The 22,048-nt window shown below is 38.9% G+C and overlaps 1 protein-coding gene across 13 annotated transcripts in view; it reads left to right on the top strand.

Annotated features, from left to right (window-relative positions):
- BBX (BBX high mobility group box domain containing) overlaps positions 1–22,048 on the top strand; it is a 348,585-nt gene that overhangs the window by 256,380 nt on the left and 70,157 nt on the right. For all 13 annotated transcript variants that reach the window (XM_023732891.1, XM_023732886.1, XM_023732885.1 and 10 more), the window contains 3 exons: positions 836–916; positions 3,911–3,985; positions 11,763–11,843. In XM_023732891.1, the coding sequence (XP_023588659.1) occupies positions 836–916; positions 3,911–3,985; positions 11,763–11,843 (237 nt within the window). The remainder of the gene's footprint in view (positions 1–835; positions 917–3,910; positions 3,986–11,762; positions 11,844–22,048) is intronic.

A 22,048-nucleotide genomic window follows, 5' to 3' on the forward strand; every position in this document is an offset into this window, starting at 1 on the left:
AAAAAAAAAAAAAAAATAAGCAGTATTGTTTCTATAGCTGTTATAATTAATAACAAAGATAGCAAATGAAGATAGCAGGGCATTAAATATTTTCTCAACATACTAAGTAGTATAAAAGCAAACATGTAGTAGAAATTTCTTTTCGGTAAGTACTAACCTTTTAAGATTGGGCGTGTATATAAACACTTGAAAACTCTGGAAGACTTTAGTTTTGTTTTCCCAAATGGTTCATATTAACAGCTCTCATTTGTGTTCTGTAGTCAGGTGATATGGAATATCATATTTTCACACAAATAATGCATGCCTTCTATGTTTGTTTGCCAACTGCATCCTTCCTCTTTGAGATATTTTCCTAAGCATGCTATGCTAATTTTTTTACAGCAACATGTAAAATAAATTGACATAGTGACGCTTAAGACAATAGCTTGCAGGGAGGGGGGGCTGTTGGCAAACAAACATAGAAGGCTCGCACTGTTGCGTAAAAATATGGTATTGGGGAAACATAGAACATGAAAGTAGTAGAAAGCCCATTGGTATATATGCAAGCGATTAAATCGATGTCACTGTAGAAATTATTCTTAGGTAAATATCAAGCTTTCTAGGATTCACCATGCTGCCCACCTCTTGCTATTTATGGCATTATTTATTTAACAGTTGAATAGCTCCTATTATAAAACCTTACAGAGTCTAAGTATGTGTATGTCACAGTTTTGCCTCAAAATGGGGAATTAAAGCCTCACTGCCTTCAAGATAGGCCTTTTTAGGTGGCATTTGTCTTCTGTTGGCTTCCGTAAGCCGTTCCTGTGACCCCTGATGCTGTCTTTCTTTGTTCCAGGTTCCCTCGGGCACTTGCAGGCCTGATGTTCCAGAATCCCCTGACTCTCGTCAGAAGTCACCATTGTTTCAGTTTGCTGAGGTGATGTATTGCAACTTATACTTAATTAATAATGAGGAAATGTAAATGTAATGTAAAGCAAGCTTTAATGTGGGCTATGACACTAACTGAATGCATTGAAGACCTCCTCTCAGCTTAGTTAGTCGTAAATGGGAAAATAGAATCGAATTTTGGAAAAGACATTTTGGAACGCCAGAGTCTCTTAATTGAGTAATAACTAGTTATGTTTATAGAAGCTTGTTGTGAAGACATACTAAGTATTATTATACTTCATCACTAGTTTTTATTCATAGGTAATAAGCTTAAGAGTATAACTGAATTATTGGAACTTGGTCATTCATCAGGTTTTGATCTTGATAAATCAGAAGACAGAATCAACTTGTAGTTATTGGCTGTACATCACCCCTCCCCCACCACACTCATGAACTCTTTTTCCTCTTCTCTTAATTGAAACACTAGTGTGCAATTGGGGCAGTTTTCATAGTCTTGTGTCAGACTGCTCAGCTGAATATGTCTCTGGCACTGGTTCAAAGAGATGGTGTGGAAAGGGACATTTTCCTTGATGTCGAGTACAGAGGTTAGGGCTGCTTCCCAGATATCTTCATTTACCCTAGAACTCAATGTGGAGCTGTCATTGATTAATTGTTTCTAGACTTTAATCCGTCTGGTCTTCCTTGATCGTTTAAATCGCCTCTCACCAGACCTTCTTTAGCACTGTCGTCCTGCCTGAGGTGTGCCCCCATGATATGGTTTTGTCCAACGGGAGCATATTTTTAGTTTGTTTTTTTTTCACCTCTAGTGCCCTTCCTTGTTTTCCTCAACGTTTTGTTTGCAAAACTACTTTGTACACTGACACCTTAGGCCATTTCTTTAAGACATGGATTATATTACACCTAAATGCCTTGCTCATATCACCAGAATGTTAGATATTTGCTTACATGATACTCCTTATCTACAACTTCCCTTTCTGCCTCTGTGTGAGAACTGCCATGAATTTGCTTTCTGTGTTATTTCTCAAGAATTTAATATAATACAGGATTCCCTCTGCACTTCTTTTTTGACAGAAATTATAAACGTATTAAATACTGGTCTGAACTTAACCAGCGATCCTTGAACCCCTAAAGATCTAATGAAATCTCTAAAGTTTCATGAAATATTGGGTGTGTTGGCATATGTGCATCATCGTGGGTTTTATAGTACACCTAAGATTCCAAGGAGATCTCTGACCTTACTTAGTTTATATAAGTGGTCCCTAATCTAATCTTCTTCCAGCAGCTCCCAACTCAGGTCATTTACTTGAATGTCTCCTTTACCCTTATATGAATTTATAAAAACATCCTTTTCCTTAGAACTTGTGAAATGCTTTTCAGACATCTAAACGGATTAAGCCACTGGTTCTATTTTGTTCACTGTCTATTTTAATCCTTGAAGAAATACATTGTCAGTTGGGCATTTCCCCTTACATAAAGTGTTTATTTTCTCTAATTTTTGTAGAGGATTGATAAGAAGGAAGAGTAATGTATGAAGTAAGACCTACCCAGTTTATAACGCCCAGGACGTCAGAAAAATCCTTGTGGATTCATGTTCCCAGTCTGTCAGGTTTGCACAGGGTGGTCACATGAAGTGATAGGTTTCATGGTTTGACCAATAAGAGTTCCACACTTTCACCCCTGAGTGTCTTCAGAACACTTGGATAAATCGTAACCATTCACAATAATATATTTATATCTAGTTTGTTAACTGGAATCTGAGAGATCTTTTTAATTTTATTGATACTCATTCTTTTGAATCTGTCTAATTCAGAAGATACAGTGGAGTAAAAATGTTCCTAATAGTTTCAACAGTGAACAAAATCAATAATTCAATTTCTCTACCAGTTCTTTCTCATCCCTCAGTGTTACTTAGATACTGTATCACCAACTGGCCCCATTGTTTTCTTAATTAATTAAGATGGAAAAAAAATGATTTTGTAATTGGAGAATTATGATAATGCTGCATTTATTGCTTAGTAATAAGCAATAGTTTGATAGAGTTGGTGAGCTCAGATAATGAAGAAAGAGACTTTTGTGGGCCTGGGAATGTGCTGAAGTTATAACGCCTAGGATTTCTGCTCTCGTGACACACTTTCACCCTATTTTGTAGCTGGATAGAAACTTCGTTCACTTTGGAACTAAAATTGATAACTGACCTTGCTCTAAAGAAAAATCCTTGAGAAGTATTTCCACATGGCCCATGGAGCGAACTTTTAGTGAGGCCACCGTAACTACCAAGTGGAAACGAAAGATCTCTACTGGCTGAATGAGTGTGTCAAGGAGAGTCCTCTCTCCACTGTCAGACACCTAAGTGTACGTGTTTGTGTTGGGTGGCAGAGGGCATGGTGTTATAAAAGAAAGAAATGCTGTTCATATTCAGTGAACAGTTTTATGAGTTCTGGTGCCATGCCAGTCAATGTATACTATGGCTTATTTTCTTCTCACTACAGTCCTGTCAGATGGGGTTATCATCATCATCATCAGTTTACAGTTGGGAGAAATCAGTCTCAGAAAAGTTAAGTGAGCTGCTCTAGGTCATGTAGGGGGTAAGTAGCAGAGCCAAGATTCAATCCCAGATACGCTGACCCACATCACATGTGTCTCCAAGGCTGTTTCACAGCTGGCTTGGGGGAGTGGTATAGAGAAGAGAGTGACTGGCTTTACTTGTGGCCTCCCGCTTTTATTGAAATAAGGAAATTCGTCTCAATAAGTCTCCTTATCTGCTGTTTGATACATGCCTGATACCCTTACAGGGACATGGCATATGAGCCAAACTCAGTCTTTTTGTTTTTTCCATCATCTGTTTTTAGAAACATGGCCTTTGTCTTCCTTTGTCATTTGTATTGTTCTTCTAAAAGAGATTGAGGGTGATGATTCATGTCTTAATCTTTATCAGTGTCTCCAGTGGAAATACATGGCAGAATCTGATTGTCTGATATGAGAAAATGTTCTTGTGTATTAAGAAGTACTTGTTCCCTTTCAGATATCTTCAAGTACATCCCACTCAGATGTGCCCTCCAAACAGTGTCAGGCATCAGCCTTGCTTCAGTTTGCAGAGGTATGACCTTCTTTTTTTTTTTTTTTTTTCCTTTTCTTAATACTTATTGGGTTCAGAAGGCTTGTTGGACTCAGGAAATATTGAAATGGAGTTTTAATAAGGTACAGTAAACTTTTTAGTAGCCCTGGTGGCACAGTGGTTAAGCACTCAGCTGCTAACTGAAAGGTTGATGGTTTGAATCAACCAGCCGCTCCGTGGGAGAAAGATGAGGCAGCCTGCTTCCGTAAAGATTACAGCCTTGGAAACTATGGGACAGCTAGCTCTACCTGTCCTATAGGGCTGCTATGAGTCCATATTGACTGAACGGCAATGGGTTTTTATAGTAAACTTCAGGCATGGCATGCCTTCTGCCATATTAACACAGTACACATAACAGGATATGCATTGCCTTTTGCTGCATTTGGTGTAGTAATCATAGTCTAGTCAGCTCCAGATCTACCCATTTTATAAACATTCATTAAAGAGTTCACTCAGAATAGACAAGTACCGGTAATTCATTTATTTCATTTTACCCCGGTTTTAAAAGCTTGGAAAAACTGCTGTCACATGAAGTTCAAAGGATTGCAATTTATTAAATTTTCCCAGTAGTTAAATTAGATGCTGTAGTTCATGAATAATACTCTCACAGCAGATGCAGTGGTAAATACGACTCAGCTTTTAGTGTGATGTAGCTTCTGCCAGTATTTTTATTAGTGTTTAATCCCAGACTTAGGTCAGGTCAGCTCTTATAGGGTCTGAGATTTCTTTGGTTTGTCAGCCAGAGTGTGAGGGCACGCTAGAAAGCATTTCCTTGGTTGGTATGATGAAGACGAAAATCTGATATGCTTGATTTTTGCCAAAAGCTCTGGTCTCAACCATATGCTCATTTTAAAGTGCCATGTGACAAATAATAAAATATATACAGTTAATGAAAATAAGATGATGTCTGCTTTAGGTCTTGCCCCTTTTCCCTCCTTACTAATTCCAACAAAAAATGCACATCACAAATGAAGCAATTTTTATAGGATTGATAGGAAATGGCAAGCAAGACTGCTCTGTTTAATATTGATGAATTAAATTACTTTGATTCATTGGAATGAAGAGTGCTACATAAATGCAATGTAAAATGATAACCTTTTGGCAGGAGAAAACCCAGCATCTTACTTTGAAAATGAGAAAAAATTACTTTCAGCTCTTACATTTAAAAAAAAAAAAAATGCTGCTCTCTCTTGGGATACTTTTGTCAATGCCTGTGGTGTCACACCAGCCGTTGGCCTGTTTGTCTCTTAGGCTTTTGTGCCACGGTATTTGCTTTAGCTGATGAGGGCTATTCTATAAAACTGGTAACAAAAATACCATATAATGTTATCATTTCATAAAGAACAATCTGCTTGATGAATCTGAATAAATTAAGATTTTATTATAATTTTCCATTATGTTAAACAGGCTGTTATTTTTACTGTCTGGGGGAAATAGTTTTGTTCAGTACTTTCTTGCTTTCCTTCAGTTGTTGACGCCAATAATTTTTTCAAGGGTTAAAAATAATTTGGCGTGGTGACTATATTTATTTTTGATGTTGATATCTGAGCCACTCCCATCCAACATTTCCTTCAAAACAGAGTCTATTTACCATATAATCTGTTTGATTAAATTCTACACTCTGTAGCGTGAATATTAGAAAAGTAACAGCTCATCTTTGACACACCTGATATTTAGGTATGCATCAACTACTGATATAGTTAATTTAAAACGTCAGTGTTGGATATCTCATCTCTTGCATTCCTAACAGTTAATACCACTCAGAACGTGATTAGATGTTACTTAAGCCATTCCATCATCAGATTCATTGTTGTTGTTGGGTGCCATCAGTCGATTCCGACTCAGGGCAACCCCATGTGTTACAGAGTAGATCTGCCCCATAGGGTTTTCTAGGCTGTAATCTTTACGGAAGCAGATTGCCAGGCCTTTCTCCTGCAGAGCTGCAGGGTGGGTTTGAACCATCATCCTTTTATTTAACAGCTGAACACTTAACCGTTGTGCCACCAGGGCTCCTTCTTCAGATTCCTTAGGCTCTCCCAAAGCTCTGGGTCAGCCCTGAGGGGTAAGTCTGGTGCTATAACTGTGCTGTCCTGTGATTCTGGAGAATAAGACCCCATACTTCTCTTAAAAAATGAATATGTTCTCACTGTTCAGTACACACACTAAAAACACAAGACCAGTTGCTGTCCAGTTGTGTGCGACTCATGGTGACCCCATGTGTGTCAGAGTAGAACTGTGCTCTGTATGGTTTTCAGTGGTGATTTTTTTGAAAGTAGCTTATCAGGCCTTTCTTCTCAGGCACCTCTGGATGGATTCAAACCTCCAGCCTTTTGTCTAGCAGCTGAGCATGTTAACTGTGCTACACAGGCAGTAAAATAGAATAGGCTTACAATTGGCTATAATTATTACGATCATATTTAGTCTGTAACAGAGGTTTTCAAGCTTTAAAATGCAGAGAGTCCTGGGCTCCATCCCCAGAGTTTCTGATTCATTAAGTCTGGGTTGAAGCCTGACAATTTTCATTTCTACCAAGTTTCCTATTAGGGGACCACACTTTGAGAACCATTACTCTCTAGTTTGGTTTATGACCATAAATTATTAAATCATTATTGTTAAGGCACACCTTAGTATTTCTGGGGCCTCATGGGGGAAGGGTGGACAGGACGGGATGGGGTATAACAGAAAATTACCCAGTGGACCACTTTATACCCCCATCCCTTTTCAGAAGGGTCCTCTGGTCTTATTACCTACACTTACAGAAAGTAATGTAGGAAACAGTTCACTCCTTAAAAGTATTTAATTTTGTAATATCACTTTTAAGATAGGGCATGCAAAATTCATGGAGCCCATTCCTGCTAATTTCATTTACAAACTTGTGTAACTCTAGAAAGAGATTAGATAGATGATCTCTTGGAAATGGGTCATTTATCATGCAATATACTTATCCTAGAAATATGCTTTTTAAAAAACAGTAAGCTTGGGCATTTCTTCAAGCTGAAAATGGTTTTTCTTTTACATTGAGCCCTGAGTCTCTGCTTGCAAGCTGAGAAGGATGTTTTTTTTTTTTTCTCTTCTTAACCAAGTTTGATAGTTTTAAAGCCCATTGAAGTTAACCTAGATGGAGTCATGAAACTGAATAAAGCAAACTTGGTTTGTAGTTTCCTCATAAATGTTTAAATGTAAGGGGAGAAAGACAGATCTGTGTTATAAGATGTAGAAAGAGCAGTACAGAGCTCAGTGACTGTTTCCACCTGTCTCGGCCTGTCGCCCACTCCTTTGACACTCACATTTCATCTGCTACACTTTGGCCCATCTGAAGAGCCATCACTGTGTATCCAGGCTCTGATCCATCAAGTTGGTCAGAATGAATTTTCTATCTGCATCTTTTGTTGGTTACAGGTAGAATGACACACCAGTCACTTTTTAGATCTCGTTTACTGAAGACTAACAGTTAAATATAATGCCAGGAGGCAGCTATCGTCTTCATTATTTAACAGGGCTGAATGCCATGACCAGTCCACAATTCTCTTCTCTGCTGTGTGTCCTACTAGGCCTAGAGTTTATCTTTGCACTGAAAACTTGCGTATTTACTTTGAGGACAGAGAGCTAATCTGGATGATTTAGACAAACAGATTTGGACATTATAACTTTCCTTAGTAAGGTATTTACTCTGCCAGTGTAAATACAACCATAATCTCACCAAATTTAAGGTATTGTCACAATTGGATATGCATAACAGGTGCAAATTTAAAGCATTCGTTTTCATGATGGAGTGCTCAGTATGTTATGGATATTATACTGGATAAAAACACCATATACTCACACTGCAGCTAATCAGTGAAAGTATTTGTTTTTTACTGGAAACATTAATATTTCTTCTTAAGGTAGGGAATGCCAGTCATCTTCATATTATTCATTTGTTCTTTGATTCATTTATTCATTCAATTATTGGTCATTTTATCCCAGGCTGCAGGTTTATGTTTATCCTTCATAATTGCAAAAGGCTTCCACCATTACCTAATTGGCTTCTAATCTTTACCATCTGTTTCCTTGGTGTGCTTACCCACCTCAGACAGCTATAAAATTAGCAGTTTAAAATCGACAGTGATATTTTTTCTTAGCACTTTTGCTGTACCTCAAGTACTATTACACCCACCCTTTTTGTAACCTTTATGGATGAACATTGTTTATCAGAACAGTATGTAATAGCCAAAAGAGAGAGACTGCAGTGGAGTTAACAGATTGGCAAGCACCATCCCATCTGAGAAAGAAAGCATAGCCTCGAATATACTATGCAGTGTGCCCTACTAGCGCCCCCTGGCCAGGAGTGTAGCATAGCACCCTTCCTTCCACTAGCTGACTAGCCATTAAAAATACGTTAATTATATTGTTCTTGTTTGAATGGATGCGTATGTCTCTTAAATAGGAAGAAAAAATTAAGGAGGTATAACAGATCAGTATCGTACAAGACATGCTTGTAATTAAGCCATCAGAGTAGATGAGACTACTGAGAAAAAATGTGTAACATAAAAAGAGAGGTCTAAGGCAAAACCCTGAAGAAAACCAACATTTAAAGGATGACTATAGAAAGAAGAAAGGAGCTCTGATGGCCCAGCTGTTAAGCTCTGGGCTGCTAACACCAAGGTTGATGGTCCAATCCCATCCATTCACTCTTCCGGAGAAAGACCTGGCAAAGGTCTTCTAAAGATTACAGCCTAGAAAACCCTATGGGGCAGTTCAACTCTGTCACATGGGGTTACTATGAGTCTGAATCAATTCAACAGTACCTAACATGAATCGATTCAACAGCACCTAACAACAATAACATAGAGAGCAGAGCCCCAAAAGAGAGCGGCAAGGAGTGGCCAGGGAGGTAGGGGGACAAGGACTCTTTGGTGATGGAAGCCCAGGGAAGCAAAGACAGCCATAGAAATTAACATAGGTCCAGTTTTTCATCCCCCTCCCCCCCAAAAAAAATGAAGCCAAGAAGGCTTTTTAGAAAGCATATATGGCCACTAAGTCATTTCGTGGATGTTTTATTGTTAGATGATTCTGGAAGTGTTTGACTGCTAAACCACGTGGAACCTTCCCCTCACACTCTCCTGTAGTTTAGGAGTCAGGCTTCCTTCCAGCAGCTTTGAGCATTTACAATACTGCTGTGTACCTAGAAACAGGTGAAAATCTTCCCAGAGACAATAAGAAAAAGTGGTCTTACTAAGCATAAGCAGTTCCTCCAGAGTGGTAGGGAACCATTCTCAAGCCTCTACTCAGATCACTGTGCACTGACTCTGAGAGTAGGTCCTGCCTCCGTGTGGACAGTAGTTCTTCCCTGAGCCAGTCCGTGTGCCACACACCACGTGAGGCAGGGAATAGTTGGTAATGAACAAGCGAACACAGCATCAGGGAGCACGGACCGGAGCAGCAAAAGCGACAGCAGAGGGAGCCAGTGGAAGAACTAGAAAAACACAACACCGTGGTCTGTGTAGGGCTTCCCAGTTTGTCCTTCAGTAACTCTAGAGCGTATGGCTTTATTATGTAACAAAGTCAATATTCTACAAATTATTAAATTTAATAATTAATAATTATGATCCTCAGACATTGCAGTTTTTAACTCCATTTGATTTCAGTATGTAACTCATTTTTGGAATTGTACTAAAAGGGTTTATGTTTACTAGTGTTAATAATGATAAGTCATTATTACTAAGAATCATATCATTTACTGAGAGCATAGCATGGACTCTGCACTCACAAACATCAAATCTAATCTTCACAACAGTAATACAGGGCCGATATTGTTGTTTCTATTTTGAAGAGGAAATGAATGCATAAGTCCACACAGCAAAAAGTTAATGAAGCCATGTCTGTCTGACACCAAAGGCCATGTCCTTCTGTTATACAGCCTTGGTTCCAGGGGTTGGTGTTTATGTTCAGTGCCTCATTCCCTTACGTTGCTGAGAGTCAGCAGTATTAATGTGTTTGTTTTCTCTTAGTCTAGAGATAAGATGAGTAATTGAATTCAGCTTGTCTAGAAAAGGTAGAAGTGGCATTTGTCAGTGAAAATTCAACTAGAAGAAAATATTCCAAGCTTCAGAAAGAATGAGCCCCATAAGTTTATCTTCTAAAGAAAAAGTAAATGAGTGAGATGAATAGGACACGACTCTATTAAAACTGATGGTACCTAGGAGGAAATGTTCTCCTAACCTTCTTGAACTTGAACCTTCTAAATGGCCCAGGTAGCTTTTGAATGTCTCCACAAAGTCCTCTTACTCAGCAGATATTCTAGGGAGAGGTCCCTACAGCCAGCAGCCTTGGGCTGACAACTCCAGAATCCCCTGTGAGATTTGGTGACGTAGTGGTTAAGAACTCAGCTGCTAACCAAAAGGTTGGCAGTTCGAATCAACCAGCTGCTCCTTGGAAACCTTATGGGGCCGTTCTACTCTGTCCTGTAGGGCCGCTGTGAGACAGAATGGGTTTAGTTTTTTTTGTGTGTGATGATACAGCCACAAGGCAGGATTATCTCTGTAACTGAACCGAGTTCAGTCTTAAACCGAGAAAGGAGAATTCAGAATCCTGAAGAATGTAAAAAGCTTAGGCCACAGCTGGCTACTCTAGTGAAGACAGAACATCTGCATGAGAGGAATACTTTCTAAAGATACTTTGTAAAGGATACTTAAGTTCTTCTCAGGGCTTTCCTGAGTTAGGCATAAAATTAAAAATGAAGTTTTCATATAAAAATGAGAAAGGGTGGTGTACTGTTCAGTGTTATCCGTGTCCAGTTGCTGTTTAGCGAAATCTGTCAGGATAGTATGCAGTCAGTGTCGTGTTGTGTATACAGGTAGTCCTGACTTAAGACAGAGTTCTTTTGTGATGACTGTGTCAAAAGTTGGTTCTGATGTAAGTCGAATCCCTTTTTTTTTTTTTTTTTTTTGGTTTTCAGTATTATTGTCTTTTATCATGTCAGTATCTTTATAAATACAGTCTTTGAACATCTGTGAGTGAACAGCTGAGAATGATAACATTAGCAAATTATGCGCTGTAACATTGTATGTAGAAAATTACTTATAACTAATGAGAAGATGTCCAAAAAAAAAAAAGAAGACAGTTAAAAGTACAGTTTGTTGTAACTCAAATACGTCGTAAGTTGAGAACTACTGTATATTGATGTACTACAACGTTGATCCTTAAGTACACCACTTACTTAGATTTCCGATCTTGATTGTTAGTCTTTGTATGTACTTTAGAGCATACTCTCCTTAAAATCATGATCAATTTCTTATATAAAACTCATAGCTTCCCCAGCTTCTGTCATATTGCCTAGCACGTATGCATTGGATTCTCAAAGAAATATTTGTTGACTGACTTAATACTATCTTTTCACAGAGATCACAAATATATTCCTTAAAAATAATAATTGCTTTTGTAAATGCAAAATAACTCTCCAGCTCTTTTATATTTGGCCAGTTGATGAGTTGGTACATTAAATAGACATGGAAATTCATATCAAATTTAAAGGTTATGAAGTTAAATTTAAAGCCTGAAATGTGTAATCCACCAAGCCACGCTTGATTTCTTATTATTATTATTGTTTTGAGGTTATTTACTAAAAATGGTTCTCAAAATGATCATCCCAAACGTGACATAGATTTGAAGTTATTTTGGATTTGTGAGCAATGACATTCCTGTAAGCTGAGGAAAGTTTCTGAATGTGTATGAATGGTACCACAATTAATTTTGCTTATGTGAATTGTTTTCGATACAGATTTCTTCAAACACTTCGCAGTTGGGTGGTGCTGAGCCTGGAAAACGCTATGGGAAGTCTGCACTCTTTCAGCTGGCAGAGGTAATTTCTAAGAATGTATTCAAATAAAATCTAAGAAAAAAAATCACCAAAAATATAATCATAACAGTGTTCCTTACACTGTACCATCTCACCTATGACTATAAGGCACCTTATATCAAATTTTCAGCAATGAGAGAGTTAACCTTTAATTTAGGAAAATGGAATTTTGCTACTAAAAGTCATTAAGCATTGAAAAAGTTTAGTCAGAGATTGCAAAATCTTTTTCACAAGTAGTCTTTAAAAATAAGAGAAACTTTTGTCTCTTAGGTTGGCTAGATAAATCGAGCTTTGTGAATATAGAAGAATAGACTCATTTCCGTCTACTCTGATCCTCTTACAGTGTCTCTAAATCCCTAGAAGGCGCTATTTTTAAATCAGGTGGTTGGTGTTTTAATTTTTGTTTTTTAGCGAAGAACTCATATAACATGTTCTAAAATTTCTCTTTATAACACCTATCAGTTACACATGTGCTCTGACATCGATATAAAATGCTCACCATACCTTTTGCAGAGTAGAAAGTGTGCTTTCCTCAGGCCTCTATGAGGAGCCATGGCTCGGTGGGGGTGGGTTGGGAAGAAGGATGCCGGAAGTGGTTGTTGCTAGGATGGGCAAAAGCAGTGGCTTTCTCTGCCAGGCTGTGAGCTCTCTGCTTCATGGAAGTGTGCAGGAGAAATGTCTTTAGCACCTGGACACTCTAGTAGCAGTTTTGTCTTTTCATTAAACAAATTAGGAGGTACAAAATGGATGATCAGATCTCTTGTACTAAACTTTTTCTCTCTTTTCTTTGATTTTTCTGATTTCCTTCCAGTGAGTTTTCTCTGAGGTCTTTTGTGATATGGTTATTTAATAGATTCTTTGTAGTTCATTGAACCTTATGGATAGATCTGTGATTTATTAAATATTATGGTAGTTTGTATCATTAAAATTTAGGAGTTTTTAAAACACAGTGAGATACTACTTCATGCCTATTACAATGGCTAAAATCCAAAATACTGACAACACCAAATACTGGCAAGGATGTGAAGCAACGCGAACTCTCATTTATTGCTGGGGAGAATGCAGAATGGTACAGCCACTTTGGAATACAGTCCGGCAGTTTCTTACAAAGTTGAACATTGTCTTCTACCATCCAGCAATCACTCTCCTAGGTATTTACCCAAAGGAGTTGAAAACTTATGTCCACATAAAAGCCTGTACACAAATATTTATGGCAGCTGTATTCATAATTACCAAAAATTGGAAGCAACCAAAATGTTCTTTAATAGGTGAATGGATAAATTATAATACATCCATACAATGAAATGTTATTCAGTGATAAAAATAAATGAGCTATCAAGCCAAGAAAAGACATGGAAGAACCTAAATGTGTTTGCTAAATGAAAGGGGCTAGCCTTAAAAGGCTATACACCTATGACTCCAACCATATTTCATTCTGGAAAAGGCAAAAGATCAGTCCTGTCAGGGGTTCTAGGGGGTGGATAGAGGGAAGGAGAGATGAGTAGGCGGAGCCCAGGGTATTTTTAGGGCAGAGAAACTAGTCTGTATAAGACTGTAATGGTGGACACATGAAATGCATTTGTCAAAACCAATAGGACTGTACAACACAAAGAATGAACCCTAATGTAAACTACGGACTTTAGTTAATAATGTATCAGTATTAGTTCATCAATGGTGATAAGTGTACCACACCAATATAGGATGTTAATAATGGGGGAAACTGAACAGGGGGAGAGGGAGTATTTGGGAACTCCCTGTACTTTCTGCTCAATTTTTTCTGCTCCTAAAAAGTAAAATCTATTAATAAAAAATAATTAGGAGTTTTAAATATCTAATATCTTTAAATTAGGCTTGTAAAGGTTAGCCAGATTAAATTGCAAATATAAAAAATATGAAGACCCAGAATAGGAAAGAAGTATATGAACAGTGGAGCAAAGTGACCCATTTGTTGTCTTACAAGCAAGTTGATGTGCTTCTTGTGTAAGACAGATTCATACCTAAATAGAGGGCTACAAATTACTGGAAAACTCTAAGCAAAACCTATGAGGACAGCAGGGAATAGTTCTAAAAACAGAACTGGGTGAGTCAGTGGAAAAGTACTAATTCAGATACAACTGAAACAGTAAAGATCTGGCAAAGAGAGTACCTTTGGAGTGAGAGTTGTAACAAGTCTTAGTAACCAGAGAGACTCCAAGGTCTTGCGTTTTTCTAGTATCTTTAAGACTGTATAGACTGTCGAGACAATTTATTTTGAAAGAAGTGATTATTTTGCTTGAATAATATGACTATATGGCCCTCTGCTTTTTCTTGGTTATATAATTATCTTGAGAGAGAGAGAGAGAGAGAGAGAGAGAGAGATATATATATACACATATATATATATAGACACGCACACACACATATATATCAAGTATGTGTATATGTATATATACACGCATATATACACATATATACATACGTACAAACATGTTTTTTAATATTAAACAATACTAAATTGCAAAACAAACTTTCAGTATATAACTCGGCTTTCTTACAGTTTTGTGTTAGAAATGTATGAACCTTTGAGGTACTTTGTGCTGTGGGGGATGCTAAAGAGATGAATTTGTCTTTTCATTTTTTTCTTTGGAATAGCAGTCATTAAAAAAGGATTCCCTATTAAATCAGAGCTCATTAAAAAGAACACTCTTCTAATTTGTGGGGGTGCATCCCAAATATGAAACAGATGCTATGGTGTAACAGATGTTTGAATGCTGGTATCATAACTTAAAGGGGTAGAATGGCTGAAATAAGCCTATTCCAATTACAGCAAATCAGCTCTTCTCAGTGTCTTTAGCGTTCATGTAAAAATATATGCTTTTGATAAAACAGGGTAGCTAAAAAAATTTTATCAAGAAAATCTTAACGCTGTCATTTGCACTACATAAATATGATGTCATAATTCTAGTAGAATGTGTTTTGGATTAAAATAACATCCTGAAACCTCTCAGTTTCTAATTAAACATAAATATGAGCACAAGGGATTAATCAGCATCATCAAATAACGACAACTAGAAATATGCCTCCTTAATTTTTTTATTTTATGTGTATTTGATGTTTATTTTTCTTTAGCAAAATATAATATTTAGTTATTTCTGATGTTTCTTTAAATAAATAAATGTAGCAGGATATTGAGGGAGAAATTCCTGTTGCCCATAATTGCTGCTGTTTTCTAGAATCTGAAGAAACATCTTGAAACTCACACATTCCAAACGGAGAACTACCAAGAAGCCACCTCCACTTTAGGCCAGGCACTTTTCTTGGGATGTATTGAGATGTGACCTAATCTGAAGGTGGCCCATCCATCAATCCAGGGGTTCTTCCTCTCACCTCCACGGCCACCCCCAAGTCATCAGCTCGGGTGGGGGCCTATCATTGGGCTCTCTGGGGTTTTCTCTCTGTCCTGCGGAGGAAAAGAGGGAAGTACTTTCGTTCTTCCCCCTACCTCTGTCAAGTGCATGTAAGTGTCTTCTAGTTCTTTGGTGAGAAGCAAGAATGTTTTAGACAGTCATTGCTGCACCTTGCACCGATTTGGCTAGGGAGAAAGAGATTTGGAGGAAGTTGGCAGCAGGGAGGGAGAGATTTGAACCAGCCTAGACTGTTCAGTTTTGTCATTGTAAGGATGAATGAGTTTCCCAGGGGTCCAGTGGACAAATGGAAACCAGTTCAGCTTGATCAGCGGACAGCAACTAGGAGCAGGAGGCTATGAGCTAGGCAGGGAGCTGAGATTGGGAGGGTTGTCGAAGGGCAGACCTTGACAGTCTCTCACATCAGGCACCTTTGTGCGGGGCCCTCTAAACACTTCCATATGCAGGAGTTATCAGCTGGCTTGCACCGGTACAGCTGTCCTGCTACTAAAATACCAAAATATTTCTTGGCGTCAGTAAAAAGCCTGTGACCCAAACAGCCTGAGTGGACCCAGCTCCTGCCAGCTTCCCTGGGCTCGGCTGAGCTTCAGCAACTGCAGGGCCCTGTCCCAGTCCTGAGGCCGGTCTCTTCTGGCTAGCACTCCTTCCTGTTAAATATTCTGAATCCCACCCCTGTCCTTGGCGTCCGCTGAGGCTGGTCAGTCTTAGGCAGAGTTAGCAGCAACAAACCATTCCTCCTCGTATCTCCCAGCCTCAGAAGCTTTAGGCCTTGTGAAGGAAGGGCCAGCCAGGATCAAGCCCAAAACTAACCACTCACCCTTCCCAACTCCATCCCTGAGGGCTGGAGTGGGAGGAGGAGTAAAGGAGAAGAGCCCCCACCACCACCACTAAAGACAGGGTTAATTGCTGGCAAGAAATGCCTTCTCTTTGGTGATAAGCAAGAAATATTTTAGGCCTGTGTTTATTGCTGTGTCTGCACTCAACTAAGCAGGCAGAAAGAGAATTGAAGGAAGGTGGCAGCAGGGAGAGAGAGACTGGGATCTAGAGACCTACATTCTCAATTTTGGTATAGTAAGGGCGCCTCCCTACTTCAAGGCTCTGGAGCCAGGAGGTGTCCTAGGAGAGTGGGAATGCCCCGATTCAGGCATTTCATTGGCATTTTAAACTGAGTGGACTTTTAATAGTGGAAAGTGATCTGAAAATTCTGGAGTCTGTTCCAGGTATTTTTTAAGGAATCTACTACCCAGCCAGGAAGGGAATTTGGCATAGAGCTGTTGGGTTTAGGGAATTGAGAAAAATGCAGTGTTTTATGTTTCAACTTCATGAAGTTCATTCTGTTCAGTAAATCAGCTATTTAAGTTGTGCAGGTACTGTCATGCATTGTGCTTCCCTTGTTTTGACATTAATTAAGTCAGGTCATAAAAAGCACAGTGAAACATCCCCTCCTGGAGATTATTGGGAATTATAGTTGTGGGATGCTCTGAAGAGGGCAAGATACCTTAACATTTTAGCAAAGAAAATTCTACACTTGCAGCTCTAAATTGTCTAGTTTAACAAATGGGATATTCAGATGAACAGTGATTACTGAGGACCTATTACATGCCAAAAACAATGGCTCTGCTGCAGCTGCCTTGTAGTATTTATGCCATAACCTGGAAGACTTCTTTTCAGGTCGTGGTCTAGGCGCTCTTCACCCAAGCACAGTTTTGATGTTTTAGAGGAGTAGAAGCCTAAGATATTACTATTTGTTTTACTTCTCATTTTCTTGAAATATTTTTACATTTTTAAAAAAAAAATTGTATACAGATTATAAATTTTAATAGACTATCTGCAAGTAAGTTTTATTATCTAATCTAAGATGATAATGACTAGCATTATTGAGTGCCTCCTGTGTGCTGGAAGAAAGGCCTGGCAAGCTACTTCCAAAAAATCAGCCAGTGAAAACCCTGTGGATCACAATGGTCCGATCCCATTGTATATGGAGTTGCCCTGAATCAAAGGCCAACTATATGGCAGCTAGCAGCAACAGTGTGCAATGTGGTTTTCAAGTACTTTATATGTACTGACTCATTTAATCATCACAGTCGTCCTCTGGGGTAGGTAGTAGTACCATTCCTCCTTTATAGATTAGGAAACAAGCACATAGAGGCTGTGGACTTGTCTAATGTCACGTGGACAGTAAGTGTCAGAGCTTAGGTAGGAACCCAGGCGGTCCGGCTCTGCAGCCTGTGCTCTTGAGAACTGGGCTATTCTGTTGCCTTGTTTTACATGAATAAAAGGCTGTGCAAGTTGCTTGTTATAGGAGTTTGCTTATTATAGGGGTATCTGTGGAAGACAGTTTACTCCTACACGTGTGTGGGGGGCTGAGTAAAATGACAGATTGTTCAAGACTGCTGTCAAAGAAATGGAGCTGATAGTTCCTTTTTTAAAAGTGTCTGTACTTTCGAGACTACCAAGATAGATACATCTTACACTCTTAAATAAGGGCCTGTTTGTGAATGTACTTTGGAAGATTCTGTAAGGGTTATAGGCAGTTATAGTATACAACTCTTGTCCTCAAGGAGCTTACTTTCTACTTGCAGCGGATTAGGTATAAGAAATGAGTAATGCAGGCAGTCTCACAGGGAAGTATGCAGTGAAATGAGTAATGAGAGATACAGACCATGGGTGTGTTAAACCCGGAAGGGAGAGCTGAATATCAGCAGGAGTGTTCTGGGGACCAAGCCCTGGGGAAAGGACCTGAAGGTGCTCTTGATGAAGGGGTTGTTTAGGAGCAGAGGTTGAAACTAGCAGCCTTTCGCCCATATCCAGCTTGCAGAGACCCTTTACTTGGCTCCGATTTTCACTGACTTGAACCATATTTTACATTTGAATTGGTATCTAACACTTGAAAATTACATTTCAAATAAATACGGGTTTCTGACTTCTCATGAAAATGTAGAGGATCTGGAGATACTGGGCCAGCCTTCTTACGTAAGAACTATTGCACAGAGCTGATTAGTGGCCGCCCCCTTGGAGAGACACTTGCTTTGCAAATGCCGAAGTCCTTTCCGTATTAAGCCCTAACCTTGAGGCCAACAGTTACTGCCATTACCTGCCACCCATAGACAGTGGAGATAAGATTTCTGCACAATTAAATGGGGAGATGGAGATCAAGCAAAGAGATAAAGCTAGATGAACATGAAACACATGAATGGCAACAAGTAAGCAAGACTAGCAGGAGTAGAGGACTGGGCTAGGAGGTCTTTGGAAAATGAAGGTGAAGTGTAGGTGTGAGTCAGAATTGGGAGAGTGTTCAGTGCAGAGCAAAGAAATATGTCCTTGAAAGTCATGAGGAGCCATTGAAGATTTGAGGTGAAGCATGCCATGATGAAAGCAGCACTTGAAGAGATTCCCTTGGCAGCTGGGCGTAGAATGCAGTGGAAAGCCTCTGTGACCATCCAGGTGTGAGAAGACAAGCACCAGGGTTGGGGTTACCGGCATAGGGAACAGGAGACAGAAACATACCAGGAGGTTTTAGGGGATTCAATGAGATTTGACGATTGAGTCAGTGTGAGAGGCAAAGAAAAAGAGGAGTTAGAGATGACTCCAAAGCTCTGAGCCCTAGTGCGTGGGAGAGGCATGGCTTCCAGAAATGTGACCCTCACCTGGAGCCCTCCTCCAGGAAGCCTGTAAGTTTGTGATGAAGGGGAAGCCCTGCTAGTTGAAAAGGAGAAATGAAAGATGCTGAGGAAGAAGGGATGATGGAGGAAGTCCAGCATGAGGCTGTCAAGAAGGGAGGAGACTGCTAGCTGTTAGTTAACTTTTTAGCATCTTCCTCTGAGCACAGAAGAAAGAAAATCAAAAGGCAGGCACCATAGGATTGCTGAGTTTGGTCTGTGGTCCCTCGTGCCTGTGTTGTACTTCTTTTCTTTATCTCAAGTTCTAAATCTAGTTATGTATTTTAAGATGAAGTTAAAGATGATACTGGATTTCTCCGTATAAACTCATCATGTATTAAAAAGCAGGATTATAGATCTGGTGGGACCAAGGGAAATTGAAAAGTTGTCATTGACTCTATTTATTAGAAAAGGAAGGTGTTTACAGGGACCTCAACTCCGTAGTTTTTGTCACACTCATATCTAGGGTAAAAAAAAAAAAAAGTATAGTTAAAATCAGATGGATCAGTAAAGATGAATTTATTCTGGAATCTTACAGATTAAATCTTAAGCAAAGCTGAAGTATGATAAAATTACAGAAATGATATACCAAATTTAAAAAAGTAAGAAATCCCATAAATAATTTTACTTGGCTGTGAGCCCTCCAATACATTAGCATTCCCCACCACTACCAATTATGGATGGTATTTGACTGAATTCTGACTGTTTATATTTTCTGTTTTGTTCTCATGTGTTCTTTTGTGTGTGTGTGGTGTATTAGTGGGTTTTTTAAAAATTAATATTTTATTGTTTAAAGTGAAAGTTTACACAGAAAATTAGGTACCCATTTAACAATTTCTATGCAAATTATTCTGTTATATTGTTCACATTTTCACCATGTGTCATTATTCTCATTCATTCCATTCTGGTTGTACCATTTCCAGTACTCTAGTTTCCCTGCCCTCTTGCCTTCTTATCTTCACTTTAGAGTAATTTTTGACCATTTGGTCTCCTATAGATGATTTTTCTTAAAGAAGCTCATTATTCACGAGTGATACTTTTTATTTTATGATCCACTTTGTTATTTAGCTAAAAGGTGACCTCAAGGGTTTAAAGCTTATCTGAGGACGATAGTCTCTGGAAGTCCTCTAGTCTCCATCAGTCCAGTAAGTCTGAACTTTTTAAGAATTTGAATTCTGTTCCACATTTCTCTCCCATTCTACAGGGATCCATCTACTGTGGCCCTGATTAGAACAGTCGGTAAGTAGTAGCTGGGCACCACGTAGTTCTTGTGGTCTCAGGGTAGATGAGGCCATGGTTCATGTCAGCTATTAGTCTTGTAGACTACTTTGCTCCCTGAGTCTTTGGTTTCCTTCTTTCTCTTTTGTTCCAGATTAACAGAGACCAATAGTTGTGTCTTAGATGGCCCCTCATAAGCTTTTAAGACCACAAACCCTACTTATCACATTGGGATGTAGAACGTACACTTTACGAACTACATTATGCCGATTACCTGAGTTGTCTAATGACACTGTGATCCTAAGTCTTCAAGGCCAGAAAAAAACCAGTCTCTCGAGATGTTTGGTTATGTCTAAGAAGTATCCATACCTGTGTCGCCTATGTGGTTTATTATATATGTGGATATACATGCATCTACCCACATATTCATACTCATATACTTCTATGCCTATATGCATATTTGTGTAACTACACACATGTTTTTTGGTTGTTGTTGGTATTTCCTTTTGTGTTCTTGATGTGCATTGTTCTCTCCGTCCTCTTGTAACCCCTTCAGGCCCAGAACATCAGCCAGCAGATCTCACCTCAGCTCTTCTACACTGCCATCAGACAAATGAATTCTTATACTTAAAATACACTTAAGGGGGCCGTTTATTTGAAAGTGGAGTGTTTCTTTCCTTATCTTTTTATGCAGATTTATGAGTCATTTCTAGAACACTCCTATTCCAAAACTTTTCATTCATTCCCAGTTGCACTGATTTATTTTTGGAGGACCTGACCTATGCGAACGTACCTAATGACTACCTTTAACATCTTTGGAAGTGACTTTAACAAATGGCCTTAGGGGCTACCCCCACCCCATCCTGAGTCTTCAGAAACAGCAATAGTGAGTAAAAAGAAACATTTAAACCACCATTTCTCCTGGCCCAATTGTTTCCACAAACCAAATGGAGAACTGTTTAATACACCCAGATTTTAATGTTGAGAAAAGCTTAGATCACTATTCTATGACCAGTTATCTTTTATGATAGGGAGAAACAAATTTCCTTAGCAGTGATGCTATTATTTATTCTCAGAAACCATCAGCCAGTGTGTATTTTTATGGCAGAAACATTCTGCTTTTATTTAATTATGGGAGAAATGCACATCTTGGAAAACACTGCTGAATGCCACCCTAAGGTTATGTCTACACTGTTCTGGCAGATAAGAAGCCAGTACAAAATGATTGTAAATATACCTTGGCTGCAAAATATTTGTACTAAAAAGAAGAGATTTTGAAATTGAAACTCGGTTAGTGTCAGTGGGTCTGTTTTCATACTGCTTTGTTTTTAATCTAGCTTACTCTTTTATAATAGACAATGAAAGAGAAAGTATAATTAAGAGAGAAATAATACGGTACATATTGGAACCACTCACCTATTTCTTAGTACCTGCCAAATGGTTTCTACTTCTGTGGTATTCTTATCTAGTATACATGATTTTTTTTTTGTTGTTGTTGTAGTTTATATTTCAAGTTCGTCTCCTATACAAAAATTTATACATACATTGTTATGTGACCCTAATTGCTCACCCCATACTGTGACAGCACACTCCTCCTTTCCACCCCGATTCCCGGTGTCCATTAAACCAGCTCCTAACCCTCTCTGCCTTCCCATCTCACCTCCGGACAGAAGCTGCCTGTTTAGTCTCTTGTATCTACTTGAGCTAAGAGGCACACTCCTCACAAGTATCACTTTATGTCCCACAGTCCAGTCCAATCCCTGTCTGAAGAGTTGGCCTCGGAAACTGTTTTAGTTCTGGGCTAATACAGAATCCAGGGGCCATGCTTTCCAGGGTTCCTCCAGTCTCAGTCAGACCATTAAGTCTGGTCTCCTTACTAGAATTTGAGTTCTGCACCCCACCTTTCTGCTGCGCCATCGGGGACTCT

The sequence above is a fragment of the Trichechus manatus genome, unplaced genomic scaffold (assembly GCF_000243295.1).
Source record: "Trichechus manatus latirostris isolate Lorelei unplaced genomic scaffold, TriManLat1.0 scaffold00055, whole genome shotgun sequence".
In the NCBI taxonomy this organism is placed as follows: domain Eukaryota; kingdom Metazoa; phylum Chordata; class Mammalia; order Sirenia; family Trichechidae; genus Trichechus; species Trichechus manatus.